At 49.8% G+C, this 27660-nt stretch overlaps 1 protein-coding gene across 4 annotated transcripts in view; it reads left to right on the top strand.

Moving 5' to 3' along the window:
- LOC119159472 (myogenesis-regulating glycosidase) overlaps positions 1-27660 on the top strand; it is a 123888-nt gene that overhangs the window by 65312 nt on the left and 30916 nt on the right. For all 4 annotated transcript variants that reach the window (XM_075865698.1, XM_037412237.2, XM_075865691.1 and 1 more), the window contains 2 exons: positions 8416-8622; positions 8830-9018. In XM_075865698.1, the coding sequence (XP_075721813.1) occupies positions 8416-8622; positions 8830-9018 (396 nt within the window). The remainder of the gene's footprint in view (positions 1-8415; positions 8623-8829; positions 9019-27660) is intronic.

Below are 27660 nucleotides of genomic sequence, written 5' to 3'. Positions count from 1 at the left end.
GCTCGAACTATGACTCCCTTGGGGAACACTTCGTTGGGAATTCTTTTTCTTTTCAATACGACGTACGGGGGTAGCTTCCGCCCGTCCGCGGTCACACAAAGCATCACTGTGCAGCGTTGGCGCTCAGCGCCGGTGGTCCGCACGGCGACGCTCTTTTTGCCTTTCAGTTCGACTGTGTAGTTTTCCGGGCAGTCAAACCATACAGGAGTTTGATCTGCGTTCCCTATTTGCGACAGTAGATAATTATGTTGAGGGCGAAGGCCGATGACATATTTGTGAAAACTAAGCACCTTATCGGTGTAGTCTTCTGGCAGCCGCTGGCACAGCGTGGTCCTTCGCCGAAAGGAGAGATCCTTCCTTTTCAGGAATCGTCGCACCCAGCCAGCGCTAGCCTTGAAAGTCCCAGCTGGTATATTCTTCGCACGTGCCGAGGCTAGTGCCTTCACGCGCAGCATGTCTGTAGTTAGTGCATATCCATCGTTCCGCACTTCTGTCACATAGCGGAACAACTCTTCTTCTAGTTCCGGAAACTTGCATGGCTTTCCTCGGAAAGCGCGGATTTTGCTGTTCGTGTTTTCCAGAGCTTCCTTTTGTGCGCACCATCTTCGAACGCACTTTTCGTCGACGTCGAATTTTCTGCCGGCGGCACGTTTCCCGTGCTCGAGCGCGAACTCGACCACCTTTAACTTGTAGCCAGTTGTGTAGCTATTCAGGTGCTTGCCCATCGTGCTACAACGTGAACGCTCGGCAGAAGACAAGCACGAGAGACAATACAGCGTGCACAACTCCTACAAATGGCCGGCTGAACTGCACAAGTTGGTGATGCTGATGCCGATATCGACAGCGCGTTTGTATAGTGGTGCGAGGCACGAAGGATAAAATCCCGGTTTAACCTTTAGGTAACGAGCATATGAACACTAATCAAATAATTGAAATATTTAGCAAACTTTATGAACACCTTAGCACGAAGAAAGTTAAACAAAACAAATTCCTACCGTCACGACACAGCGGGCTTTTTGCCGTTCTACTTACTGTACAGAAGAGAGCCGACTTTACCACTGGACACAGTCATCTCAGCTTACACCTCGTCCACCAGCGAGTATGCCCGCGACGCGATTGCACGAGCCGATCATGCCCGTCAGCTCGCTCGCGCTCGGCTGATGGCGTCACAAACCAACCAATGTCGTCGGTACGATGCGGAACACAGAGACGTACATTTCGCTCCCGGTAACCTCATTTTACTCTGGTCCCCCCATCGTCGGCTGGGCCTATTGGAAAAACTTCTGTCTCGTTACACAGGACCCTACCGTACATTGCGTCAAGTAACACATGTCGCTTACGAGATCAGCCCCATCTATCCATCATCTGCTGTGCGGTCCAGCGATCTACAGGAATGCGTCAGATAATGACCTTTAAAGCACCGGAACGGTGCCTCCGCCGCCGGGGGTCATGCCACGTGCCAGTGCAGGGAGTTGAAAAAGACAAAGCATATATACTGGCGCGAGCTAATCGGTGTGGCTGGCGCTGCTCACTTAACCAGCTGTAAATACATTTCTGACTACCCCTCAGAGTCTGTCTCCTTCTCGTAACAGAGCAATGGCATCTTCTAAACCATGCCATTTATCTCAAAAAGCAGAGGGGAAATACAGCACCAAAACTAGTTCATAATGTTTCTCTACCTCCTACTCTGACGGCCCTGGTTTGGTGCAGCCGCACGCACAGCTTAACAAACAACATAGCATTAGACGTAGGTACCATACCCACCTCTACAAACATGGCGTGTTTTGCCAAGATGTTGGCACTTCATTAAATTAAGTGAACAAAAATAAGGATTCTACCTTGTTGGCACCTTGTCATTCACTTGTGATGCCGATTTGCTGAACTCGTGCTTCACAAGTTCTGAACTTCTTGTGCACAGATGTGAACCTGTTTCCATTGGTGCAGGTGAACTAAACTGACCCTTAAAAGATGGAAGCTTGAAAATATGAAAAATCTATGAACATGGGGTGTCAGAGCAAATATTTCGACAAGCAGTCTTGTCTCCTGTGAGGCTACCATGCCATTTGTTTTAGCACCTGGAAGCCAGAATCAATCTAAATTTGCCCACTACTGTAAGACTCACGATCACTTCATAGCTGGCATGTGAATCCTCAGAATTTATTAATTGCATTACAAAGTGAACACCCCCACAGTGAGGGGCATTAACAGGCTTTCCGACATTTAGTTGTGCCTTGTGACAGTTAACAAACAACACTTAGAAATGTTTTGTTCCATTAACTGTGTTTAGCTCATACAAGTTTACAAAAAAATGTGTCAAAGCTCATAAGGCTGCACTAAATTGCTTTAGCTTTGCACATATATTCAATGTGCTCCTAAAATAATAAATCATAAAGGTGATGAGCACTTGCAGCACAGCTTCCTCAAAGACGTGAATGCTGTAGTGAAGAGCATGATTGTGTTCATTGGATGTGGTACAGTTCTTTTTTTTTTTCATATAGCAGAGAAATGTCCTAGATTTCTTTGAGCACATCTGCTTCTGTTTCAATTAAGTAGTCATAACTATAGTATCTACCACTATGAAGCGAAATTTTATGCACTACCGTCATGAAAAAAATCTAGGAAATCACACAGGTAGTTGAAACATACATGATCTTGACTTATCCACAGCCACACTGCAAGATAGTTCGTATTTCAAGTCCTAACATCTAACAGTAGCAGGGAGAAAAAAACTTCAGCTTCCAAGCACAAGTATACTGAAAAAGTAAACACAATAAATAAATGTGTAATAAATGTGACCTTTATTGATAAAGTATTTGGACAGATTCACATTATGTACCACCAATTGATTTCAGGAGTGCTTGCTTGCAAGAGAGTGCTCAAGTTCTATCAATATGTCTATGTAAAAAGAGGTTGTGCTAAGTGCTGAGCAGATAGTGTACTGTAAGAGCACCAACAAAAATATACAAACAACAAAATTGTACAATGCATGCCTAAAGCTTATTTTCTTAGAATTGGGCCTTTTCGATTTGTAAGCACACACCTCATAACTGTTCCTTTAGCATACATGTTCGCTGCATACTCGTCAGACCGGTCATTATCTGCGACGAGAAATTCTAGCTGTAGTAACTGTGTAACTTTACTCTAACAATACATGTAGCAAGCCTGAAATATTTTTAGGCCCATCACCTAAATACATATTACCTATGATATGGGCTCATGGCTGCGAATTAAAACTAGTGCTTACCCTGTCGACATGACGCGACATTGCACAATTGTGAAGTACTCAACGTAGCATTGCAGAGCAAGAAAAATTCGGAACTCCATGCATCTGCAATTGCTTACTTAACAAATTTAGCAAAACTGCATTGCTCTGACTGCGCGAGCTATCTATCGGCAATGTGCAGGCTTCCTTCCTGATTCCACATCATGCATTCACTTCACTTCAAGATCAACACTACAGGACAAGCGCCGCATCTGACGGCAGAATCAGACCTTTGTCCTGAAGCCACGCTATTAAACTCAAATGCCATAACACAATAAAAGCTACGTTCATTCAGCTATCTCGATGTTCAGTTATATGCATAAGCTTTTTAGGTGTCAAGAGTCTTTACACATCGGTTGAAAGCTTTCGTTATGTATCAGTGACTTGTTTCGTTCGGACCTGACCGTATACATTGGTTGTACCGGCTTGGACACTCACAATAAACGATGCAAACCTTACTTGATTGACGTTGTTTTTGCCAGTCGAGGCCAGCTAGGTCACCTGGCAATAATTACAGACGCGAAACCCGATTTAGCAACGAAAAAAAAAATACCAGAGGAAGCGAGCAGCGCGAAGCAGCCGCGAGCCCCCCACTTGCAGCAAAAAAAATGCGTCTCTTCATTGATGATGATAGTACTACCAGCGCCATTTCGCCTCGCGGTATTGTAGTTCAGTACGCCGCCGCTACGTATTTGCATGTTATTTTAATACAACAGCCGAAAAGTACAGTTTCCGTTGTCTAAACTAATAGGTGTTCTGTGACGTGGCTGCCTTTTAAACTTCCTGGAATGTCATTTGGGTGTTGTTTGTAGAAAGATTTTTAAAAAAATACCGCTCCTTCTTTGTATACTAAATTTGGTCTACATGTATAGTAAAAGTTTTTTTGTAAGGTGTTTGAAGCTCAGTAATATTAGTGTAATTTTTCTGGCACATACCCCACCAAGAATTTAGCCAAATTGTGTTATGTCAGCATTTTTTCTATTAGAGTACTTTACTTTGTATTAATATCTGAGTTGTGAATATTAACTCTACAGGAGATATATTTTGAGGAAAAAACATTTTTAAAGGTCTCAACCTGCTAAACTATACGGGGAAAAATCGCAACTTTTGCAAAATCGTCATTTTTCTCCATGTTGAGACGCAATTTGCACCATGTGTTGGTCCAACTAAAAATCATCCTTATACTTAAATCAAAAGCACATAAGGAGTTTTTTCATATGGCAAATCTTATCATTACATTTCTTGTTTTGAGGAAGAAAATAATTTTTTGAACTTTCCGATTGACAGCAATGGGGAATTTTGAAGTGGCAGCTGTCGTATGACCAAATGGGATGATAGGCGTCAATGGGGAAGTTAAAATTATTTTCTTCCCTTGCACTAATATTACTGAGCCTCAAAGACCTCAAGCAAAAGTGTTTACTTAATATGTAGACCTAATTTGACATAGAAAGAAGAAATGGTACTTTTAAAGTAAGTTTTTTCACAAAAAACACCCAAATGACATTCCGGGAAGTTCAGAGGCAGTCACGTGGCTAAAAATTTTTTATATTGGAAATATTCTAGCAGTTCTCCGTTTTCAGTGCAGTAAATGAGCACGATTTTTTTCTAATACACTTGAGATGGTCGCCAAAATGGCTGCGACATCTGGCGGGGAATGACCCTATAATAGTTTCTCGCAGAAGCCTACACGTCGAGATGGGAGCCACAAGAGAACAAGAGAGCCCGTAGAAACAATGACATCTCCATGTCGACGATCGCCAATAGACTTTTGTGCTCACTGCGACGATGATAACTAAGTGCGGGCTATCATGCGTGCCATGAGGGCATGGTTGACGGCATTTTGAGCATACGAAGCGGAAGATGGTTGGTCAGATGAAAGCAAAGTGTCCAAACGCAGTAAGGAATGATGCCCGAAGAGTAGATAAAATAGTGAGTAGCCGGCTGCTTCATGACGCAACGAGCTGTAGGCGAAGGTGGCAAACGGCAGAGCTATGTTCTAATCAGTGTCTTCGCTATATGTACATAGAAAGCATGTCCGTCAATGTGTGATTGGGGCGCTACATAAGGCTTTTAGTCTGAGGGTGGTAAGATGTGGTGAAGTTGTGACGGGTAGCACAAGATCGAAGCAGATCATCAAGCACACAAGATATAAAGCAGCGACCACGGTCCGTGAGCGTTTGAGATGGAGTGCCATGCTGGGGAATCATGTCGTAGAGCAGGAAGTCGGCAAAGTCTGTCGCGCAGCTGGTTGGTAGTGCTTGAGTAATTGCATACCAAGTAGCATAATTTGTGGCTACTGCAATCCATTTATTCCCAGTTGTTGAAGTAGGAAAGGGACCTAGAAAGTCCAACCTCACTCGATAAAACAGCTCAGCTGGAACTTCTGAAGGAGACCTAGCAGGGAGAGTCATAGGCTTCTTTCGACGCTGGCAGAAGTCCCAAGATTCAACATAACAGCGAACGGAGCGATAAAAACCCTTCCAGAATACCCACTGTCGGACACGGTCGTAGGTTCTGAAGGCACCTAAAGGACTAGCTCGCTGGATTCCGTGCCGACCGGTTGTGCCCTCGCGATCTCCGACGTCAGCGTAGCTCTGGCCGACTGGGCTCACCCTACGTCATCTCCTGACGCCGACCTCAGATGATAGTGTATCTATGACCGACTGGACTTGCTCTACGCCACCTCCTGATGCCGACAAGAGCTCTCGCAAGTGGTGCACCGTCCTTGGACTGCTGTGACCGTGTTTCCATCTTTCATATCTCTCCTATCCCCTCGATATGTCGTTCTCTGGCTTACCACCTCATGCCTCTTTCTCTCTCTCTCTACACCTTTAATTCTTTCCTTTTAATCCCTCCTCACCCCCATCCCTTGTGAGCTACTGTTGAGGTGTCGCTCGCTGAAGCAGACAGTTACGGGGCTCACTTTTCTCTTCCTCTCTCTTTTAGAACCACTTTGTGTGTGGCACCTAAATGTCCACTAGTTGGAGCGTCGTGAAATTGTTTCAGAACATCCTTGTGTAGATGATGTAGAACGGCGAGTAAAAGTCCTGCGCCGTTGGGGTGTAAGTTGCGGTGCGGTGGCACAAAGCGCTGTCTTGAAGTAGGAATCTGCCAAGTGAAGGGTCAGTATGGCCCAATTGAGGGTAGCCAATGATGGAGAGCAGCGATGGATCTTGGCGCTGTTTGTCTGCCACATGCCAAGACGCAAGCATCGGATTATAAATCTGTGGAGTTGGGTGGATCAACAGGGTGTCGGGATAAACAGTTGGCATCGAATTGAGGGTAGCCAATGATGGAGAGCAGCGATGGATCTTGGCGCTGTTTGTCTGCCACATGCCAAGACGCAAGCATCGGATTATAAATCTGTGGAGTTGGGTGGATCAACAGGGTGTCGGGATAAGCAGTTGGCATCGCTGTGCAGCTTGCCAGATTTGTACACAACTGAGAACATGTACTCCTGTAATCGTACTGCCCAACGGCCGAGTCTTCCTGTAGGGTCCTTAAGTGTTGACAGCCAGCAAAGTGCATGATGGTGTGTGACGACTGCGAACGGACGTCTGTATAAGTACGGACTGAATTTGGCGATGGCCCAGACAAGGGCTAAGCATTCCCGCTCAGTGAGGGAATAATTTTTTTTTTCTTTGCGACAAAAGACGGCAAGCATAGGCTATCACATGGTTGGTACCATTCTGTATCTGAGCGAGTATAGCACCAATGCCATGGTTACTTGCATTGGTGCGAAACTCTGTTCGAGCGGCTGGATCAAATCAGCCAACACAATATAATATATATAATCAGAATGGAGAGGCATCTGACCGAGAGCGGCCTACGCTTAGACCTCAGTTAAATGGAACTGACCGTGTCGTGCTGTAGAAGACGGCTTGGACTCTTATATGCAAACGATATTGTGCTGATGACTGGGAGCATGGTAGAGCTTCAATCCCTTCTGGACATATGCAGGGATGAAGGCAACAGACTCTGGCTGAGATCAAAGTCGGCGGCCATGCACTTTCCATCTGGGGCAGCACAGCAGATACCGCCAGTGCAGCTGCAGGGTGGTAGCGTTGCTTGGGTTGGGTGGGGACCTACAAGTACCTGGAGATAATAGTGTTAGCAACGATCAATTACACGCAGGCACACCAAGAGAAGCTCTGAGCAAAGGCAGCGGCCCAGCATGTTTTTTTGCGTTCCAGGGCGCTATGGGTCTTTATTCAATATGAAGTGGTTTGAGAGCTGTGGAAGCGCATGGCCGCACCAGAGCTGACTTTTGGCAATGCAGTGGTCTGCATTGCCACTTTGACAAGACTGGCACTGGAGACCCGACAGAGAGAGGCTGGTCGGCCGCACTACTTCGGAAGTCCATGGTGGCACACCAAATGTGGCTATACAGGGGGACCTTGGGTGGTCATCCTTCAAGGCTCACAAAGCGGGCGTACGAGCTTTGCCGCAGTGGTCTGCCTTATGGCCGTTGGACCCAGGAAGTGTACAAATACCTGCACCTTCGAAGCGTGAGCACCAAGTGGGTCACTCGAACCCGGCAGCTGGCCGAGAGATATGGGACCCCAACTGTCAGTCTGACCGAGCCACCACAACGGGAAGGGAGGCGAAGTGTCAGAAAAATAGTGAGGAAGGTGGAGCTCACAAGGTGGCACACACAGGCTCTGGCAAAGTCGCCACTGACGACCTACTGTGTGAGCAAGGAGACCATCGGCAAGGAAGCCCTGTATGACAACTCCTTGGGGAACAGCACTTCTCTTTGAGGCGCGTGGCGGGGTGCTTTATTGTGTTCTTTTTTGTGTTTCAGTCAAGACTACTTTTCAGTTATCGGCTCTACACATTGTTCGAGTTTGTCCGGCTCCGATTTGTTACCTTTTGTCTTTAGCATTTAGCGAGGCAGTACTGTCACAGTTAAGTGCACATTGGTGAAGTCACTACTGGGGTATGGCTCATTGCCAATTGAGAGATGCAACCCATCGTCTGTGTGGCATTCTGTAAGCCACTTTATATATCTTTTATTTTTGTGGCGGGCCTTACAGCTTGGAGTAGACGGCTTTGTGTTTCGTAATGCTAATGTCGAGAGATGCAACCCATCATCTGTGTGGCTTTCTGTAAGCCGCTTAATATATTATTCATTTTTGTGGCGGGCCTTACAGCTTGGAGTAGACGGCTTCGTGTTTCGTGGTGGCCAAGCACGGGCGCTGCCCTATGGCCAAGGGCGATGGGCATCGGCATTTCTTGGACGCTACCTCAAAGTTGCTGCCCGCAGCAGCCCTCTCCTCGGCACGCCGGGCGGTGCAGGATTTGTCACTCTGGCTCCACAGCCATCTACCTGGGCTGCACTGCAGGGTATTCTGCCCAAGGCAAGTGCTGCCTTAGCTGCATCCACTAACCACTATAGTAGTATATGACGTGTGCATCTCCCTCATGTTTTATGCTGTGTTTCACACATCCAAAACAGTGCTGCAAAAGCCATGCTACAGTTGATAGAACTATCCGCACGTTTTACATCCTTCCTAGACAACGAACACACAAAAATACTGACACTTATTTGCTGCATGGTTTTGCAGGTTCTGACCTTGGGCCTTTTGGGTCACCGTGTGGTCAGTCCTGGCTGTGTGGGTGGAGACTTGGTGGCCCCTGGGACCAAGCCTGAGAGGGAGCTCTACTTCCGATGGTGGCAGTTAGCCGTGTTTCTCCCTGTGCTGCAGTTTTCTGTGCTTCCAAGCGACTACAATGATGACTTCGAGCTCACAAAGGTCAACATTTTCTAGCTTCTGTTTTCACAGAATTTGATCCAATGTCAGTTTGAAGATTGGGACATGCTCAAAGGGCCAAAAGCAAAATACGTGAAGAGTGACAAGGAACTAGCCACAAGAAACATGAGGGCATTGTGTAGAATATTTTTTTAGGTGCCATTTGAAGGGGCCCTGGAACACTTTGAGAGCATGGTTGGAAAACACTGGTGATCAGTAGTGGATAGGTTTGTGTGAATGCAGTCAAATCCCGCTATAACTAAGTCTGCTACAACAAAATTTTTGCCACATCGAATAATTTGATTCCTCGTCAGCCATTCATAGAAAGCAATGTGAAAAATGTCTCGTCACAACAAATAGTTTTCCTGCATGCTTCTGCTTCAACGGGGAGGGGACGCGGCTTTCGTATCGCGAAAAATGGCAATAAAATCGATTCTTTAAAAATCAAGTTTTCAGTTTTTGGAACCCTTTTACTATATGATTTCAAGATATCTACACTAAAAACCGCGTGGAAGAGCTTCAAAATTTTCATTTCACCCTTATGGTGACCCCGCTACTCACTGTAGTGGATGGTCACCGCGGGTTCAAACTTAGCGAGCCACAGGGCCGCCACTCCGTCACCTACTCACGTGTAGCGCACCGCTCCGCGCGCGCTCAACTGACAAGGCGTTTAGCGCGGCGTGGCAAAACAGACAGGGTACAGAAATACACCGACACTCTATTGCCTTTGGCAGCACCCCAAGCAACAGTACAACGTCCCCTCCCAGGACGCGGAGAGCTAAGGCTCCTGCACGCGTTCACGATAAGGAGAAACCGCGAGCACGTCGCAGCAGGCAATGGCGAGCTTTGACACGCCGGTCGGGAAAAAGTCCCTCGCGGCTATGCTGTGCACTCTCACGATGGCCACTGGGCCTGGTCGCGAGTGTTAGGGCAAACCTCATACACGTTGGCCTACGGCAAGTGCGGCTCAGTGTGGTACGACCACTTCAAGCACTAGGCACCGCTGTGGGCTTAAGGTATGGTACCAAAGCTAGCACTCAAGTAAACACGGCTGCCTAGTTGCCAAGGCCACTCCAGGCAGGCTACAGTCCGGCGATTCCCAAAGAGGATGCGGACTAAGTAAACACGTGCTTACCCGGCGCCGACCACAGAGAAGAGAGAGCCCCTCCCGGCGCGCACGTGACTCGGCCTCCTGAGAACACATGCCATGCCCGCAACGGGAAAGGAATAAGAAATAGAGAGAGCAACGGGAAAAGAATAAGGAGAGCGGCCGTATGGCGGAATGCTTGCGAAATGGTCGTGGGAGCGCCTCAGATCTCCACATCCTCCTCTCCTTAATTCACCCTATATACTGGTCTGCAAAAGCAGCCGGTCGTCGCCCATGCATGCAAAGACGCAATGGGCAACAGCTAGCCTCAGCCTAGCCCTGCAACTTCTGCTAAAAAACCACAACCAACACACTTGAGAAATAAAAAAAAAACTTATATTGGCCTGCTGCAGCGTTACGGGGGGGGGGGGGGGGGGGAAGGCTCCGTGTGGCCCCACAGCTCTAATAGGCGGTCCACGTCCATGGTGGCGACGTTGTCCGTCGGTGGCCCGTCGCTGGTTGCGGGCGGTGGCAGCCCTGAAAGCAGTGCTGCGAAATGGGGGTCCTCCCCCATTTGCTGTCGGCAAAGGGCCGCCAGGTCGGTGTCCGTGCACTGGCTGAGCGGGGCTGGTTCCGAAGCCTTCCCCGTGGTGGCCATCCCCTTAGCAGCTGCCTTTGTCCGCGCCACGTGCATGGCACCCTTATAGTGGCACTGGTAGTGCACCGTCACATGGCACGTGGCGCAGAATTCCACCGCAGATTCGGTAGGCAGTTGGGCGTCTCCGGCTGCCTTTTCGATGTTCGCCAGTGTGCAGCTCCGGAATGGCCACGGTACACAGTCCAGGGGCAGGTCGCGCCGAATACGCTGCTGCGCCTTCCAAGGTGCATCGCTCGCAAAGTAGCGCGGCATCTCCTGCCCCTCCTGCCGCGCCCACGTGGCCACGCTTCGCCTTGGCGTTTTGGGGACCAGTGGCGTTGCCGAAGGTGTCGGTACCGGCCGCCGGGACGCCCGCTTGGAGGACTTGGGTGGTGCCGAGGTGGTAGGATGGGGCCGCCGAGGTGCCCGCTTTGTGGACTTCCTCCTCTCCCGGCGACTGGATTGTTGGCTGGAGGGCATGTTGCTTCACGACGTACTGCTACCAGAAAGAGAATGGCGCACCGCTGGCAATCTCCGGCTTCTCCCCCTCGTCTGACCGACAACCAGCGCCACCTATGTTTTTGTAGGGGTCGTTGACTTGGTTAACCAGCGCCACCTATGTTTATGTAGGGGTCGTATATCCAGTTCTTTCCCCTCCCCGCACCACACAGACACACACACCTGCACCACCAGAGCGTCCTTGAATGTTCTCACGCGTAACCGGTCGCTACCCCTCCGTAGGCCAAAAAAAGCAAAAAAAGAAAACATCAAGAAAAACATGAACACTCAAACGACAATCAGCAGCAGTAACTGGGCGGAACCGACTTCCTTGCAAGCACTCGCTGTAAAGAAGTTAGCTAACTGAGACTAGACAGTAAAAAGGAGGGTCTTCGGTTGCGGAAATAAGCCCGCCATCCGGCGCGAAATCACTAAGGTCACCGCTTTCTCAGATTATACGGTTGCGTGGTCCGCCGTGCCCGGTGTGCGCGGTTGCTTGCGCGAGGAGTCACTGGGCGCTGGCGCAGGCTCGTCAGACCTCGACGCAAAGGCTTTCAGGTCTGCGATGTGGGAACGGATGAGTTTTCCCGAAAGCGGGTCTTTCAGCAAGTACGCGAGCAGAGTCCAAGCTTTCTCTACTCGGTACAGACCAAGCCACTTAGGAGCGAGTGAAGCTGAGAAACCCTTGCTTGCATCGCAAAGAGCATAGTTGTGCTTCAGGACAACGTCCCCTACCTTAAATGAAAGGTGGCGATGTTTTCGGTCATAGTGGGCCTTTTGCACGGCCCTGGCCGATGCCAAACTCTGCCTCACTCTACTGAGAGCTCGACAAAGCCTGTCCCGAAGTGTTGAAGCGTAAGCAGAACAGCCTGCCGGTTGTTCCTCGTCCCCGTGCTGGCATTGCATGACACAGGTCATCGGATTTTCCAACTTCCTTTTGAAGTTAAGGAAAGCGGGAGAGAAACCAGTAGAGCGACTCTCGGAGGTTTGGATTGCAAACGCGAGTTTACTCAAATGGTCTGCCCAGTCCTTTTGACTTTCGGCAAAGGCAACATCGTTTTAAGCGTACGATTGGTTCGCTCCGTCAGATTGGACTGGGGATGGTAGGGCAAAGTGGTGCAGTGATCTATTCCTAGGGAACAGCACATATCAACAAACACCCGAGCGGTGAAATACGATGCGTTGTCCGTGACCGACCTTTTCGGAAAGCCGAACCGACAAAACCCTTTCTGTAGCCTCCCTGGCACCGCTTGTGCTGTCACTTTCCGTAGTGGAAACAACTCCACCCATTTGGAAAAATGATCAATGACTACCATCAGATTTATGAGCCTCTGCTTACTCCTGGTCAACGGCCCCATTAGATCGCAGGTGGCTACTTGCCACGGACGCTCACTGACGATCGGTTTCATCAAGCTGGGCGGCTTGCCATACCTTGATTTCACCGCTTGACAGACGTGGCAGGAACGGCAATAGGGAAAAATGGAGCGCTTCATGCCAAGCCAAGTCACAACCTTGCTCAATTTCGCAAAAACTTTGGAGCCACTCAGGTGACCGCCCATGGGCTCGTCATGAAAGGCTCGCAAGCAACAGTGCGCCTCCCAGACTTTTGGGCACAACCACCTTAAACGGGTCCATGGACTCCTCCATCGGTGGCTATGTATTTAAGCAGGAGCCCATCATGGTCCAGCAAGTATGTATCCACCGGGGACCCAGCGACACACGCTGGTTCCCGCGCCCCTGCGCCCGCGCACTACCAGAAGCGTCTCGGCGCTCCGTCTCCCTGAGACCGTCGCTCAACTCGCGACAAAACGGATCATTTTGCTGGGCCTTCAGTAACTTTTGTCTGCTGAAAGCGATTCCCATTCTCCCAAAGGGGAGCGTGGTATTGTTCCCACTCAGGACTGCAGCCATCGCCTCCGCTCGTGTTGACGTCATGGGTTCGCTTCCCTTTCGCTCCCCCTCTCGCCCGCTTCGCTGCGCGCTGCTTGTCTGGCTCATGGAAAGGGTTTGCTCGTAGGGGCACTCACCCTTTTCTCCGCTCGGCGGCTCAGCCGCCGTTTCGCCCGCGCCGCTCGCTTGCGCAAAGGCACCGCTAGCAGTTGTCGCACCGGGAACTAGGCTTCCGGTAGGCACTGGGGCACGAGATAGTGCGTCAGCTACCACGTTAGTGCTCCCCTTCCGATACTGCACTGAAAAGTTATAATGCTGTATTAGGAAAGCCCAACGTGCTAGCCTGCCTGCAGGCTCACGGAGCCGCATCAGCCAGCTGAGCGCGCTATGATCTGTTTGCACCACAAATTTCGTCCCATCAATGTAGACATCAAATTTGTGCAGTGCAAACACGATGGCGAGACACTCCCTCTCAGTCATGCAATAATTCCTTCCCGTGGGTATCAACGAGGGGCTAGCAAAGGCCAACGGCTGCAACACATCATTGTATTTCTGTAGGAGAACTGCTCTTAATCCCAGATCGCTTGCGCGAGTCTGGACAACAAACGGTCTGGTCAGGTCGAGGAGCTTGAGCTGCGCCGTCTCCGCCATGGTGCTAGACAGACGGCAAAACGCCTCTTGCCGCTCAGGTCCCATCGCCACTCAGCTGACTTAACCAAGAGTTTGGTCAAGGACGCCTGCACTCAGGCACAAAACGAAATGAACGTCCGGTAAAAATTGGCCATTCCGAGAAAGCTAAAAATTGGCCATTCTGAGAAAGCGGCGCTGGCCGCGTACCTCCTTGGGCGAGGGGAAATCGAAGATTGCTCGAAGTTTCTCCCGATCTGGCTCAATGGAGCCTTCGCCCAGCGTGAAGCCAAGTAACAACTCAGGTTTGTGCTAGTTGGGCCGGTGCAGGATTTAGCGTCATCCTGGCGGCTCTCACCCTCTCGAGCACATCGGCAATGTGGACCAAGTGCTCTTCTAAGGTTCGTGAATAAATCACGATGTCGTCGAGGTAGCACATGCAGTAAGACCACTTAGCTTCCCCGATTACGCGGTCCATGAGTCTCTGAAAAGTTGCAGGAGCATTGCAAAGAGCAAAGGGCATACGAGTGAACTCAAATAACCCTCTGCGGAACGTGAACGCGGTCTTGCACCGGTCACGCTCATTCATCCGAACCTGTGAGTAACTTTTGGAGGCATCTAATGTGTTAAAATACTGCGCAGTGCCGAGGTTTCCGACGATGGAGCTAATCGTGAGGAGTGAATAGGCATCCTTACGAGTCACTCCGTTACGGCGGTAGTCTACGCACAGGCGATGACTGCCATCTTTCTTAGGCACCAACACCATTGGAGACGCCCTGGCACTGGACGAACGGCGAACAATGTCAGCTGAGAGCATCTCGTCCATCAAGCCATCAATTACCTGCCTCTTGGCCTGGCTGACATGCCTGGGGTTACACTTCAAAGGAAGCGCGTCGCCAGTTTCGAACGAATGGCTCACCAAATCGGTACAGCCCGGTTGATGGATGAAGAGCTCATCGTATTCTCGTAACAGTGCCGACAGACGAGCCTTTTGTGTATCATCCAATTGAGTCGCACAGGCGATCAAAGGATTCGGAGCCTCTTCGTGTCGTGCCACTCAATCCCGATGAAGATTTTGAGCGGACTAGTGCATCGCGCAGGGGCCTGGCCCTGAGGTTTTAATGTGACACGGTTTCGATGCCTCTACTGCACAATCAACAGCAAACCCCGGTGGACTGATTAACGGCTTTAGCTCAGAAAAAGGTCCATCGCGATAGCCTCCATTCGCAATGTCCACTACGATACCTGTTTTTAGGAGAAATTCCCGACCAAGAATCACCGGAACACTGAGCCCTGGAAGATGAACAAAGCGCGCGCGTCTCATTTGGCCTCTCTATCTGACAGTCAACCTCGCGGCGCCCGCCGACTGGGCCACGTCTTTTGCGAGGGTGATGTCGTTCGGCTGTCCCGCAAGCGCTCCGAGTGCTTCTGCAAGTGGGACAACAGCTGTTCACCAAACAACGAAGCGCTTGCGCCCGTGTCCAGCAACGCCGAGAATTTGCGACCGGCAATGGTGACCGAAATAAACGGCACGTGCGCACCAGCAAGACTGCTTGCCCTGTACGCAGAGGAGGGAAGCAAGGGTTCGGCCGCTCATGCCTTCACGAACGGCCCGCGCTCCCGTTTCCCTGCCTCACAGGAGGCACAAACGCGGAGCACTCCCTCGCTATATGCCCTCGTTGACGGCAGCGGAAGCAGCGCACTCCATCGCGGTTCCTTTGCCGAGACGGAGCAGCTTCGAGCTGCAGGGTCGGTTCGCCGCGTGATCAAAGGAACCGCTCTGACGACCATCACCACCGGTGATGCGCTGGGTCGGATTTCATTTCTGCTCGCGCGCGTCGAGTTGCGATGCAGCACCGTCTGCACGCCTACCATACGTGTAGGGATCTAAAGCTCGATCGCTTATCTCCCACGTGCGCCCACCTGTAGCGGTAGCCGCAAAGGCAGCTCCGGCCGGCTGTTGCCGCTGGGGGAGAGTCACGGCCCCTCCCCACACACAGCGCGGTTCAAGGGCCTCGCTGGCTGGCAGTGGCGTGCGATAAGCACGCGTGGCGAAAATGTCGCCTTGAATACGCTTTGCCTCGACGTCCAATTCCTCCATATCACGGAAGCGACTGCCGCGCAGGTACGCCGAGAAAGTCGGGTGTGCCCTCCTGATCATCCATTCGTGGCTCTGGGCTCAGCGATAGAAAAAAAGGTCTTCCACCTTGCGTTTGTACTCCTGAAGCGACTCATCAGGAGCTTGTGTGCGGAGCTCGAGCTCGCGCCACATCCTACTCTCAGAGTCTGCAGGTAAGAATCCGCGCAGGAAGGCCGCGCGGAACTCATGGACGGTTGCTGCTCGGTGGCCGGAGAGCCAATGCCACCTGGCCGCCGTGTCAGTCAGTGCAGCTGGGACGACGCGTCCGAGCACTTCCTGGTCATCTATACCCATGGCTCTCTGATAATGTGTGAGGGAGTCCAGGTAATCTTTTGCACTTTGCAGATCACCATACCCGCTGTAGGTCGGAACAGCCAACATGACAGCGGGATGAGCGCGCTTCGGAACGGCCGAAAGCGTTTGGACTGCCCCCGCGAGTGTCTGAATCATTTGGGCGGCATTTTGCAGCAGCGTCTGTGCGCCCGCTTCTAAGGAAGCTGTCGGTGCATTAGGGGCACGGGCGGAGGGCGATGGGGAACTGTCTCCGAGCTCGATAAGCGGCGCGGTTTCAAAGTGGATACTGGCCGTCGCGACATTGGGGAGCGCCTGTTGTTCACAGCTGACTCTTGGGGCAGCTTCACGCGAAATTGCTAGGCCGCTTGCGGCTAGCGATACAGGCGCATGCTCGAAATGAGCTTGGCTGCTAGGTTGCGTAGCAGCCAGCGGGCAAAATTCGGCAACGGCTGAGGTTGCAGTGCCGATCTACGCCCCGGAAGCTCCACTGAGAGCCATTTCGGAGTGCTGTGGCATAGAACTGCCATGCATTCCAAAGGGAGCAATAGCAATCCCATTCACCCGCGTGCACTGTTTGGGTTGGGCTATGGCCCCGGACCCAAAACACGCTACCTCTCCAGTGGGAGCTGCTATGTAGCACCTCGTGTCATCCCGATTGGGGCTTGTGACAAGTGAAGGTGTGCGATTGTGATGCTCAAGGGGGCCGCTGGCCCTGTTCTCGAGCAATGCAGTATTTGCTAAAAGCGTCAGCGGACAAAACTCATGCCGAGCAGACATAACGCGGGTAAACACGGCGAGCCTGATTGGCAAAGGCGGGCTGACTCGCCTAAGACTAATCAAAGGCTTAGCACACTCATGGCAGCGTGCTTCTTCGCAAGCAATGAAGCACTTGACTCGCTAGCTCCTCGAAACCGCGGACGGGCATTTTACGCATCGGCAGCGGACCCCACAGTAAAGCTCGTCAACGTGCTTTGTATCGCCGCGAGCTTCTATGAATGTTCTGAGACAATGAAAGCCTCGTAGATTAGCACTTCTGCTACCGGCCGTATGATGATGCGTTTCATGGCTAAAGTGGCAAAAAAGCATGTATGAAGCAGGGGCATGAAGTTTATTTGCCCAATTCAGATCATTAAATAATCTGCTAAAACATTTCTGGGCCACCAGTTTTCTGCCCATAACTGTTCATTATTTGCAGGGATCCCGCTTCTTCGGCAACTGCGCCAAAGTGCGCCAAACAAGATTTGTTGCGCCAACCTTTGTTGTGCCAACCTTATCTTATGTTTTAATTGTTTAACATTGTATTATGTCGCAATGTAGTATTGTAAACGCTGCCAAAATTTTCTTTATTTTACAACCACTGACTGTTCATGTTAATTAATTTCGTGTTCCGTGCACGCGCTTGCCTTGTTTAGTTTTTCTACTAAGATGTTACTCTTGCTTTTCTGGCAGTCGTTTCCATCACAGTGCACTTTTCAGATTGTACCATATTGATTTCATCTTTATCTATATTTATCACATGTCATCTTTTACCATGTGTTGCTCCCCTTACACAATGCTCCGATAAGGAGCCTGTAAGGTATTGTGAATAAATAAATAAATAAATAAATAAACCTGATAAAATCGACATAAATTGTCCCAAACTGCGCCAAAACCTCTATGCTGGATGCGGCTCGCAGGGCAGTTTTACGCGGCTTTTGGAACAACGTCAGAAATCTTGATATTGCTAGACACTGTAATTGAGACAGTATTTAAATAGCATTAATTATTGCTCTAATTGCTGAAGAAAGCAGTCGAATCTAATGAGACAATTCATTACCTTACTGCAAACAGGCCGCTGCCGCTTTGAAAAATTGGCTGCCAGTACTTCTTCGGAGCAATGAAATTCAACCTCAAATTGGTCTAAACGCGAGGAGGACAAACTCGACGCTTTAAGGCTTAAAACCATCAAAAGGGTACTAGGCCTCCCTATGAGCACCAGCACGGACAGGCTCATGAGTCTGGGCATGCACAACACCCTCACGGAGGTGATTGAGGCACAAACACTAGATCGGGTCGCGCGACTCTCCTCCACGAAAGCTGGGCAGCGTCTCCTACAGTCGCTGGGATATCATCATACGGCAGGGGAGGAACAGAAGATCTTATCACAAACAATGAAGGGCACGTACGAGGTGGCACCTTTCCCGTGTAATGTTCATCCATAGTAAAATGTTGGCCGGTGAAAGGCACGAGGCAAGTCTCTCCTTGATTTTGTGGCTAGGTCCACAGGCAGTGTAGCTTTCGTCAATGCGGCGCAGTATGGCCGCTCCGATTCTTTTGCAGCTGTGGTTGTTGATCATCACGGTCGCGTACTCAACTCAGCTTCCATGAGGAAAGCGTCAGCCTTCGAAGCAGAGCAGGTAGTGACAGCCTTGGCGATGACGGACCCTTCGAGTCCAGGGATATTTACTGACTCCAGGGCTGCCGCCCGAGCCTTTGCCTCGGGGGCAATCTCTAGGAAGGCTGCCGCTATTTTAAATTCCAGTGGTGTAGTAGGCTATCACACAATCACCTGGTTTCTGACCCACATGGACACAGAGATGCATCCGACTCTTCCCAACGCCAACGAACTTGGCCATAACCGTGCGCGAGAAATCACGTGCCGTGGCGGTCCGGGCAGGTACGGAGGTGGGTTTGCGTATAACTTTAAAGATCCACTTGGCACCTTTAATGAAGTGACGTCCCATTATCAGTTTTCTAGGTGGAGGTACCCGCTTCCGCATTCTAAGCTAACTCGGCCTCAGTCGTCGTTTCTTCGAATGCTACAGGCAGGTTCATTCCCATCTTGTAGCACATTCAGCCACTTTGCTGATGGCATAACTCCAGGATGCCCTTGTTGTGAGGCACATAACTGCACACTCGCTCACATGCTCTGGCAGTGCCCAGCATTACATGGCGCAAAGTTCAGCACAGAAGACTGGGAGAGGGCTCTTAAACGCCCCGAACTCTCAGTCCAGGAGGCCTGTGAACGGGCGGAGGGCCACAGTCTTCCAGTGCTGGCGTGGACACGGCCAGCAACTGCGGCGGACCCCTCTTAGGGGGTGTCTGACCAGTTCTCCAGCAGCAAACAATATTCATTTCACTTCACTTCACTTTATTCTGCAGTGGGACCGCTATCAAAGCTCTGATGAGCGCAACTATAGCAGAAGACTGAAGATATGTCACTGTTAACGAAGGTGATGGCAGTGGTGTCAGTTATGCATTGGTTTACTCACGAACGCCAACACCATATATATGTACTCTAATCGCTAATGAAATCCGTTTTCAAGCTTAACCCGGTTGCAGCAAAAAATACCGTATTTATTCTCGTAAAGAACGCACTTTTTCTCAAAAAATCGGAGCGAAGTTGGGGGTGCGTTTATAATGCAGGGATTATTTTATGAAAACTTTTTTAGGATGAGCGAAAAATGCTTAAAGCAAAAAAGAAAAAGTTAGGTCGCTTAGCTTTTCGTATCGCACAGACTGTATGGAAATATGTTCTTTGTTGCACTTTACTCCTCTTCAGTGATTGATGGCGTTATCTTCTGCAAGCTGTTTTCACGCTGCACGCACACGCCATAAAAACATTTTGCGGCTATCTTTTCTCGCAATCATTTAACTGCAACAGTCGTATCTGCTGTGTTCTCGAGGAGTGCCCAGAAGTGAGTGCTACGACGCACTTTGCCAACTTCGCGGCAACCTCACATGACGACAACATTGTAATTGTAGCAAGTAACGAACATTGCAGCAAGCTACCCCCAAAACATCAAAACAAACCGTCAATAACAAGATTAACGACAAAATACGGCAGTCGCCTCACTTCTATACGAGAGGTTTTTGTATGCACGGTGAACAAGCGAAGCGAGAATCGGGGATGCTACCACGTTGTGGAAATCGTCACGATTTTTTCTGAGTGACAAGCGATTTTTTTTTTCTCGTTTTACAAAAACCTGAGACGCATTGTCGCTTATAGCATGCGCGGCGTTGGGCCTTAAAGTTTTGTATTTGCAGGAAGTGATCGTCGGTTGGTGCGGGCAGATTGGTGACCTTCGCTGGTCTTGCTCGCTGTGTGTTTATCAGCTGCAATGTCGCTGCACTTGCATTTGTGAACCCCGCTGTGGCGCATAGATAAAGAAGACGAGGGACGGGCTGCGCACAGATAGAAAGAAAAACAATACGGCACGTGGAAACGGGCAAAAGGGAGGAAGGAGCGAGCCGAGGAGGCCCAGGGAGGTCGGCATTATAATAACGAAAAAAAGAAGAGATCCAAAGGGTAAGTATGCGCCAGGTGTCGGTTAGCGGGACTGCAGTGGATGGATGTAGGGAATGTGTTTATTACGTGGGGAAAAAATCCAAATTTTGGCGACTGAAGTTCGGGGTGCGTTTATTATGCGAGTGTGCTCATTACGTGAGTAAATACAGTATTACGTGTAGGAACAAAACCAACATGCAAGAAGCATGATATATTGATTAATTTGTAGAATAAAAGAGCGAGAGACCACAAAAGGCCTCAAGTACTGGTTTAATAAGCAGATTTTCACGTTCCAAGGACAGTATGCTGCCGTTGAAGTTAGAATCCCATACAACGATAATATCCAGGGCATCCAATCAAGTGCACACGCGTGTACACTTGACTTCATGTTAGGACTGCCCCTGTGAAGCAGCGGTCGAGCCCACGTTCATTTCTCATGCTGCTTCGTGTTTATTTATTTTATTTATTTAATACATACTGCGGACCACACTTCGGTCCTAGCAGGAGGGCATGGTGTAATGCAAAGAGAAATACAATACACGCGAAACAAAACAAAAAAACAGTGCACAGTTACTCAGTATCGCAAGTACTACATTCGATTGTCTGGTTCCAGTCTGAAATGGTGCGTGGAAAAAATGAAAATTTGAACGTGTCCGTTTTCGCGAAGTACAGAGTTAGTGCATTTGGTTGGCGATGTCTTGTCGGTCTTGTGTTTAATGGAGAAAGAAAAGGGGTTGGATCAAGGGAAAGTTTGCGATTATATAAAAGAGACAGAAAATCAAGGCGGGACTTCTTTCTACGATCCTGAAAGGAAGGAATATTATTAGCTAGCATTATGTCTGTGGGGGAGTCCGTTCGCAAAAACCTAGAATAAACAAACCGAATGGCCTTCCGCTGAATCCTTTCAAGTTTTTTAACGTTTTGTTTAGTATGGGGGTCCCACACGATACTCGCATACTCCAGCTTCGGCCTAACGAAAGTGAAATAACTAAGAAGCTTTACGTTTGGAGGGGAATTTCTGAGCTTATATCTTAGGAAGCATAATTTTTGAAAGGCAGACGAGCAAATATGTGCATGTTCCATGATAAGTTGTTTGTTAGCGTAACGCCGAGGTACTTATAACTGTCAACCTGTGTGAGAGAAGACGATCCTAATTTATACACGTGTTCACTAGGGTTTTTCTTTCTCGTTACACAGAGATATACACTTTTTTCCAAATTTAATTCCATTCCCCATTCTACACAACACTCCCGCACGTTTTCAATGTTTTTCTCGAGTTCGTTCTGATCATTAGTACATGTGACTTCCCGAAACAAAACACAGTCGTCAGCAAACAATCGAATTTGAACAGTAGGGTCAACAACAGTTACTAAATCGTTAATATCCAACAAAAAAAGCAATGGTCCCAAAACACTACCTTGTGGAACCCCAGAGATGACAGGAAGACACCGAGATTCTTCTTCGTTAATTTTTACAAACTGTGCGGTTGGATAGGTAGGCTGCAATTCAGGAAACAAAAATATCCGGAATGTGAATGTTTTTAAGTTTTGCTATTAATTTGTCGTGTGGTACCTTGTCGAAAGCTTTTTTGAAATCTAAAAATATAGCATCAGTTTGGCCGTTATTGTCAAGACACGCTGCTAACGAATGAATTATTGCCACCAATTGGGTCGCCGTGGAATAACCTTTTCTAAAACCATGTTGAAAATTTGTTAGTACGGCATTTTCGTCTAGAAATTCAAAAATCTGTTTAGAAATAATATGTTCAATGATCTTGCTGCATTGAGACGTTAAAGATATCGGACGGTAATTTTGAAAGCTGGACCGGTCACCTTTTTTAAAAACGGGAACAATCAGAGCCATCCTCCAGTCACTCGGCAGCTTCCCAGTGGACAAAGAAGTACGAAATATTACTACAAGAAACTTGGCAAGTATTTCGGCATATCTGCGTAAAAAAGCGTTTGGAATCTGGTCTGCACCATATGAAGATTTGGTTTTCAAATTTAACAGCATAGATAGTACTCCAGAGTAAGATACAAAGTCAGCATCATAAATGCCAGGATCTGATATTAACAGTGGATACGTTTGCGCAGGAGAAAACACACTGTGAAAATAATGATTAAAATATTTAGCAATGATTCCAGGGTCAGTGTTAAGTAGAACCACATTATAATTAAGTTAGATATAACAAACTAATGAATATAGCAAAGCAATTGTAATTCCCCTTGAAGTTACCATAGATGCCCATGTATTTAAAACCTCGTTTTATTGAAGTGAAGATTTCCTCACAATAGATATAACGAATTATCCTTTGTCCACAATGAGCATTTACTGATCATTTTTGTATAAGTCAATTCAATATCTTTAATTTTTATAACGCATGACGGCTTACGTATCATCATGGCTGCGGTTATTCAAAACTCATGCCTTGCGCTCGCCGGGAGCCGCCTGCCAACACCTGCCTGGGTGTGTCCTCCTGCCTACCTTTTCCTCAGGAACTAATGGACTTGCCCGCGCAGCAACTCATGCGAGTGTGCGCGTCAGCCGACCTACCCTCTCTTGTAGAAACTCATTGACCCACCTCCGCATCTGACTTCCTTCTCCCCTTCAGCTCCACACTGGGACTACACCCTCTCTGGTATGGCGGAAAAAGTGGCTTTGTTCTGTTATGATCGGCTTGCCTGGCTTGATGCCGCTTTGTTGCATGAGACATTGTGGCTGAGCCTACCCTGATTTCTTCTGAGTCAGCGCTCCCAAAGATGCAACAAGAGCGGAGACAACAAAGAAATCGTTCTTCTAGTTATCCCAGGTCGTCGGCACCCCTCCTAAAACCCTTTGGACACGCCTGACTGACTGACGGATTAGGAAAAGATGTTGGCCGTTGAGGCGGCTTGCTTTGTCGTCACGGTGCCCCGGGCAAAGCGCCCAGCGTTTGAGCACTATCTGAGGATGCATTTTCCACGTTCTCTCCGTGGTACCTTGATGCCGCTGTTTCCACAATTTGTGGTCTGCCTGGCGGGGCATACCCATCACTGCAACAAACTACGAAATTGACTTCCATGTAAGTCTCAATGTCTTCGTGCTGTGCTGTGTCGTGCGCGGTGTGCAGTGTTTTCTCCCTTGCCATGGGCTGAACTGGGCATGCCTCTTCCCCCTTTCGTGAGTTAGGAAGGAGGTGGCGTTTCACCTTCCCCTTTCGGGGGCGAAGGTGAAGATGACAAACTTCATTGGACTGTCCTGGCCTCTATTGTTTTTTTCTGCAGGGAATCCTGGGAAGGCCAGGACATAAAATGCGAGTGCCGAGGCACTCTTGACAAGTTCTCACAAGCTCCCATCATGCTTCCGTCGAGAGCTTCCATCATGCTACCAACATCATGCAGCACGCTACCTGTAAATATTGTAATTAAAAGTTACTGTTAAAAGCTTCGGGCTCCTCTTCTCGACATCGCCCCGAGACTCTGGCTGGCTCCGGTCATCTGGGCAGAACCCCGATTACATCAGTCTCTTGCACAGTGTAAAAATATACAGGTGCTGACACTCTCCCTGCAACGCGTTGAAAAGTGCAATTCCAGCCCGTCCAGATAATGTTCAGGCTGTTATCAGTTATCCAGCAGCTTTATGGGTGCCTTCTTAGCGCTACAACAAGTGGGGTCAGCCGTCTTGGCAGCAAGCTCAGCAGAAACATGCATGCTGCCAATCTTTTTTGGTGGTGTGTGTGATTACACTGTTTTGAAGACGGGTTTCTTTTTTGTTTTCTTGTGTTTAATGTAATCGCTGCCAAAAAAACGTAAGGATCGCAACTTTAACCATCAGATTCTCCCCAAACCAAAGCGAAGACGTGAGAGCAACACATTGTCAGAAGTTGAGTTGAACGACGTTTATCAAGGCAGTTCAGTCGGTGTTGTTCCTGAACAGGAAAGCCTAAGAGTGTCGAACGATGTTGGCCGAGACGGTGCCGCTGATAAAGCTTGTGACCAATGATTTCAAGGGCTGTCATTTTCAAAGCTCACCATTTCAAATGAGTGGTCGGAAATTTTTCTGCCGTATGTTGGGGACTCGTTTCTTTATGCCGAGTTGGAAGCTGTTGAACATAGCATTGAAAAAACTCATTCGGATTAAGAAGCAAGCTGCTGAGAGTGCTGCAAACGCCGAAATTCTCTTAAGAACAATGAAGAGGCGCCAAAACGAACTAGTAGCTTGAGAAGAAGCAGAGTTGCTGATAAACAATGTGAGCAAATCGACTTGATGTCTCGGCGTGGGAATGGAGCCTTTAGCTGGTAAATACTCATCATTCAATGGAGTTGTGGGGTAACATAACTTTAATGTTTTTGCACTGAAGGCTCTACTACAACTGCCCCTCAATCGGGGCGCACACAGTTTTTTTGCTTCTTTCGGGCGAGAGTGTTCTTATCGCCGGCGCCCGTGTTCGGAGGCATTGCCGCGACGCGCAGGCGTAGAAGCGGCGCCAAACCGTTTCGCCACACCACCCCCCCACCCAGATAGGAGCCGTCGGGGTTGAAGAGGTTTGGGGACCCGCACCTGGCGTCCAAGGCGGGTAGTGTAGGGTGCGAGCCTAGGCGTTGCGTGCTTTTGTCGGCGAATTACGGGAGTCGTGCGGGGGTTGGTAGGCTCCTGGGAAAGGATGTATGATGGCTTTAGGCAGTCGATGAAAACGTGTACATTCTTTCCACTGATCTGCAGGGTGAATGTTTTGTCGTCGCGATGGATGACTTTGTAAGGTCCGGAGTAAGGCGGCTGGAAAGGTGCGCGTACGGTGTCGTCACGGAGAAAGGCATGCGAGCATGTTGCCAGGTCCTTAAACACGAACGGGGTCGGCTTGGTGTGGCGAGCCGCTGGTGACGGGCACAGCGCGCCCATTTTGCGACAAAGTCTGCAGGGTCCGAGCTGGTTACATCAGAGGTCGGAGCGGAAAGGAGTTCTCCAGGTAGGCAAAGCGGCTCCCCGTAGACGAATTCCGCGGGCGTGGCTTGAATGTCTGGCTTGAAAGTTGTGCGCAGACCAAGAGCGATGACGGGGAGAGCTTCGAGCCAAGTTGAGTGAGGGTGGCACATGATGGCTGCCTTGAATTGCCGGTGGTGAAACCGTTCAATCATCCCGTTGGCGCAAGGGTGGTAGCTAGTTGTCCGTGAACGCTCGAACCCAGTGGAGAGCCCGAGGAGCCTGAAGAGTTGAAATTCGAATTGCCTTCCCTGATCGGTTGTGACTCGACGAGGAGTGCCGAAGCGTGAAACCTAGCCGGAGAAGAAGGTTGATGCAACGTCTTCTGCGGTGATCCTTTCGAGCGGCCACACCTCGGGCCAACAAGTGTAACGATCGATGGCGGCGAGGCAATAGCAGTAAGGGCCGGCTGGTGGGAGGAGGCCAATGATGTGAATGTGGATGTGCTGGAACCATTCCGTCGGAAGGGGGAATTCTTCGAGTGGCGACGTGACGTGTCGGGTGACTTTGGCGCGCTGGCATTGAATGCATGTGCGTGCCCAGGTGCGGCAGTCTCATTGCATTGAGGGCCACGCGTACCGGTCAGTCACGAGGCGTGTAGAAGCTCGGATGCCGGGATGACTGAGTTTGTGTAACTGGTTGAAGAGGCTTCGGCGATGCAAAGAAGGGACGTATGGTCTCACTCGTCCTGTTGATATGTCACAGTAGAGAGCATCCGTTGACCCAGGAATGGTAACTTTTTGCAGTTGGAAGAGAAGAGCCCTTCTCGGGGAGCTGCTGGAGTTCGGTGTCCGTTTGCCGAGCTTCGGCGAGGGCGTCGGTTGTAACGGTTGGTAGCTCGACAACCGAGACGCGAAAGAGTGCGTCGGCGACCGCGTTTTCCTTTCCGCTGATGTGGTGGATATGTAGTGAATTGAGCGATAAAGGACAGCTTGTTCTGCTGGACCGGTGGAAGTTTTTCGCGGCGTTGGGAGAAGGCGTAAGTGATAGATTTATGGTCGGTGTATATGATGTCGTGCTGTGCCTTGAGGATGTGGCGAAAGTGTTGGACTGCTTCATAGATGGCAAGGAGCTCTCTGTAGTAGGCTGGCCAGGTCGGTCTCCACAGGGGGTGAGGTTGCATCGCCGATGCTGCCGGAAGGCGGGGGCGGCTTCGGGGAAGAGTTTCTGAAGAACGCCAAGGGGCGCCAGTTGTTGCCCACACGCTGCATGAGAGGCTCCAACGGCGGTGCTAGAGGCATCTGTGAAAAGACCCAGGGGCGCCTCTGGCTTGGGATAGAAGAGCAGCGTAGCATTGCCGAGGGCAGTTTTGCAGTCTTCGAACGCTTGCGTTAAGGCTGGGGTCCAAGTGACAGGATGGTTGTGCGTTGGCCGGCCAACGCATCATGGAGAGGGGCCTGATATGTGGCAGCTTTAGGCACGAAGCACCTGTAAAAGTTGAACATGCCCAGGAAACGGTGGAGATCTTTCGCTGTGGCAGGCAGCGCATAATTTTGAAGGGCCAGGATGCGGTCAGGCATGGGGCTATTTATTTCCTTCTGAAAAGATTTCATGGCCAAGAAACGTGACGACGGGGGCACCGAGCGTGCTGCTCTTCTGAACGTTTATGAGTAAGCCGTGTTCGTCGAAACGCTGAAACAGTTGACGAAGGTGTTGGCGATGGTCCGTTTCGTTGCGGGAGAAGATCAAGATGTCGTCTAGGTCGACGAAACAGAAGTCTAGGCCGCAAACGACGTCGTCGATGAAGCGTGAAAGGTTTGCCCCGCATTGCGGAGACCAAAACGTATGAAAGAGAATTCGAATAGGCCGAAGGGCGTGATAATTGCGGTTTTTGGGACGTCATCCGGGTTTACAGGAATCTGCGTGTAGGCCTTTACGAGGTCTACCACTGAGAAGATAGTGCTGCCGTCTAAGCGATGAGTAAAGTCCTGTATATGACGGATGGGGTACCTGTCGGGGACGGTGCGGGCGTTGAGGGCGCGATAATCTTCGCAGGGGCGCCAGCCATTGGTCTTCTTTGGTACCAGATGAAGCGGTGAGGCGTGAGGTCGCTCCAAACGGCGGGCAGTACCTTCGTGGAGCGTGGCTCCGAATTCGGCCTGTGCGATTCGTAGGCGGTCCGGGGCTAGCCGGTGGGCGCGGCGTGAGACAGGGGGGCCGGGAGTGGTACGAATGTAGTGCATGGTTGAGTGGCGCACCTCTCGCGGACGTCCCCTAGGTCGAGTCAGGTCGGGAAATTCTGCGAG

The sequence above is a fragment of the Rhipicephalus microplus genome, chromosome 1, assembly GCF_043290135.1.
Source record: "Rhipicephalus microplus isolate Deutch F79 chromosome 1, USDA_Rmic, whole genome shotgun sequence".
In the NCBI taxonomy this organism is placed as follows: domain Eukaryota; kingdom Metazoa; phylum Arthropoda; class Arachnida; order Ixodida; family Ixodidae; genus Rhipicephalus; species Rhipicephalus microplus.
The sequence above is the reverse complement of the archived record's forward strand: the minus strand, read 5'-3'. Positions and strand labels throughout refer to the sequence as shown.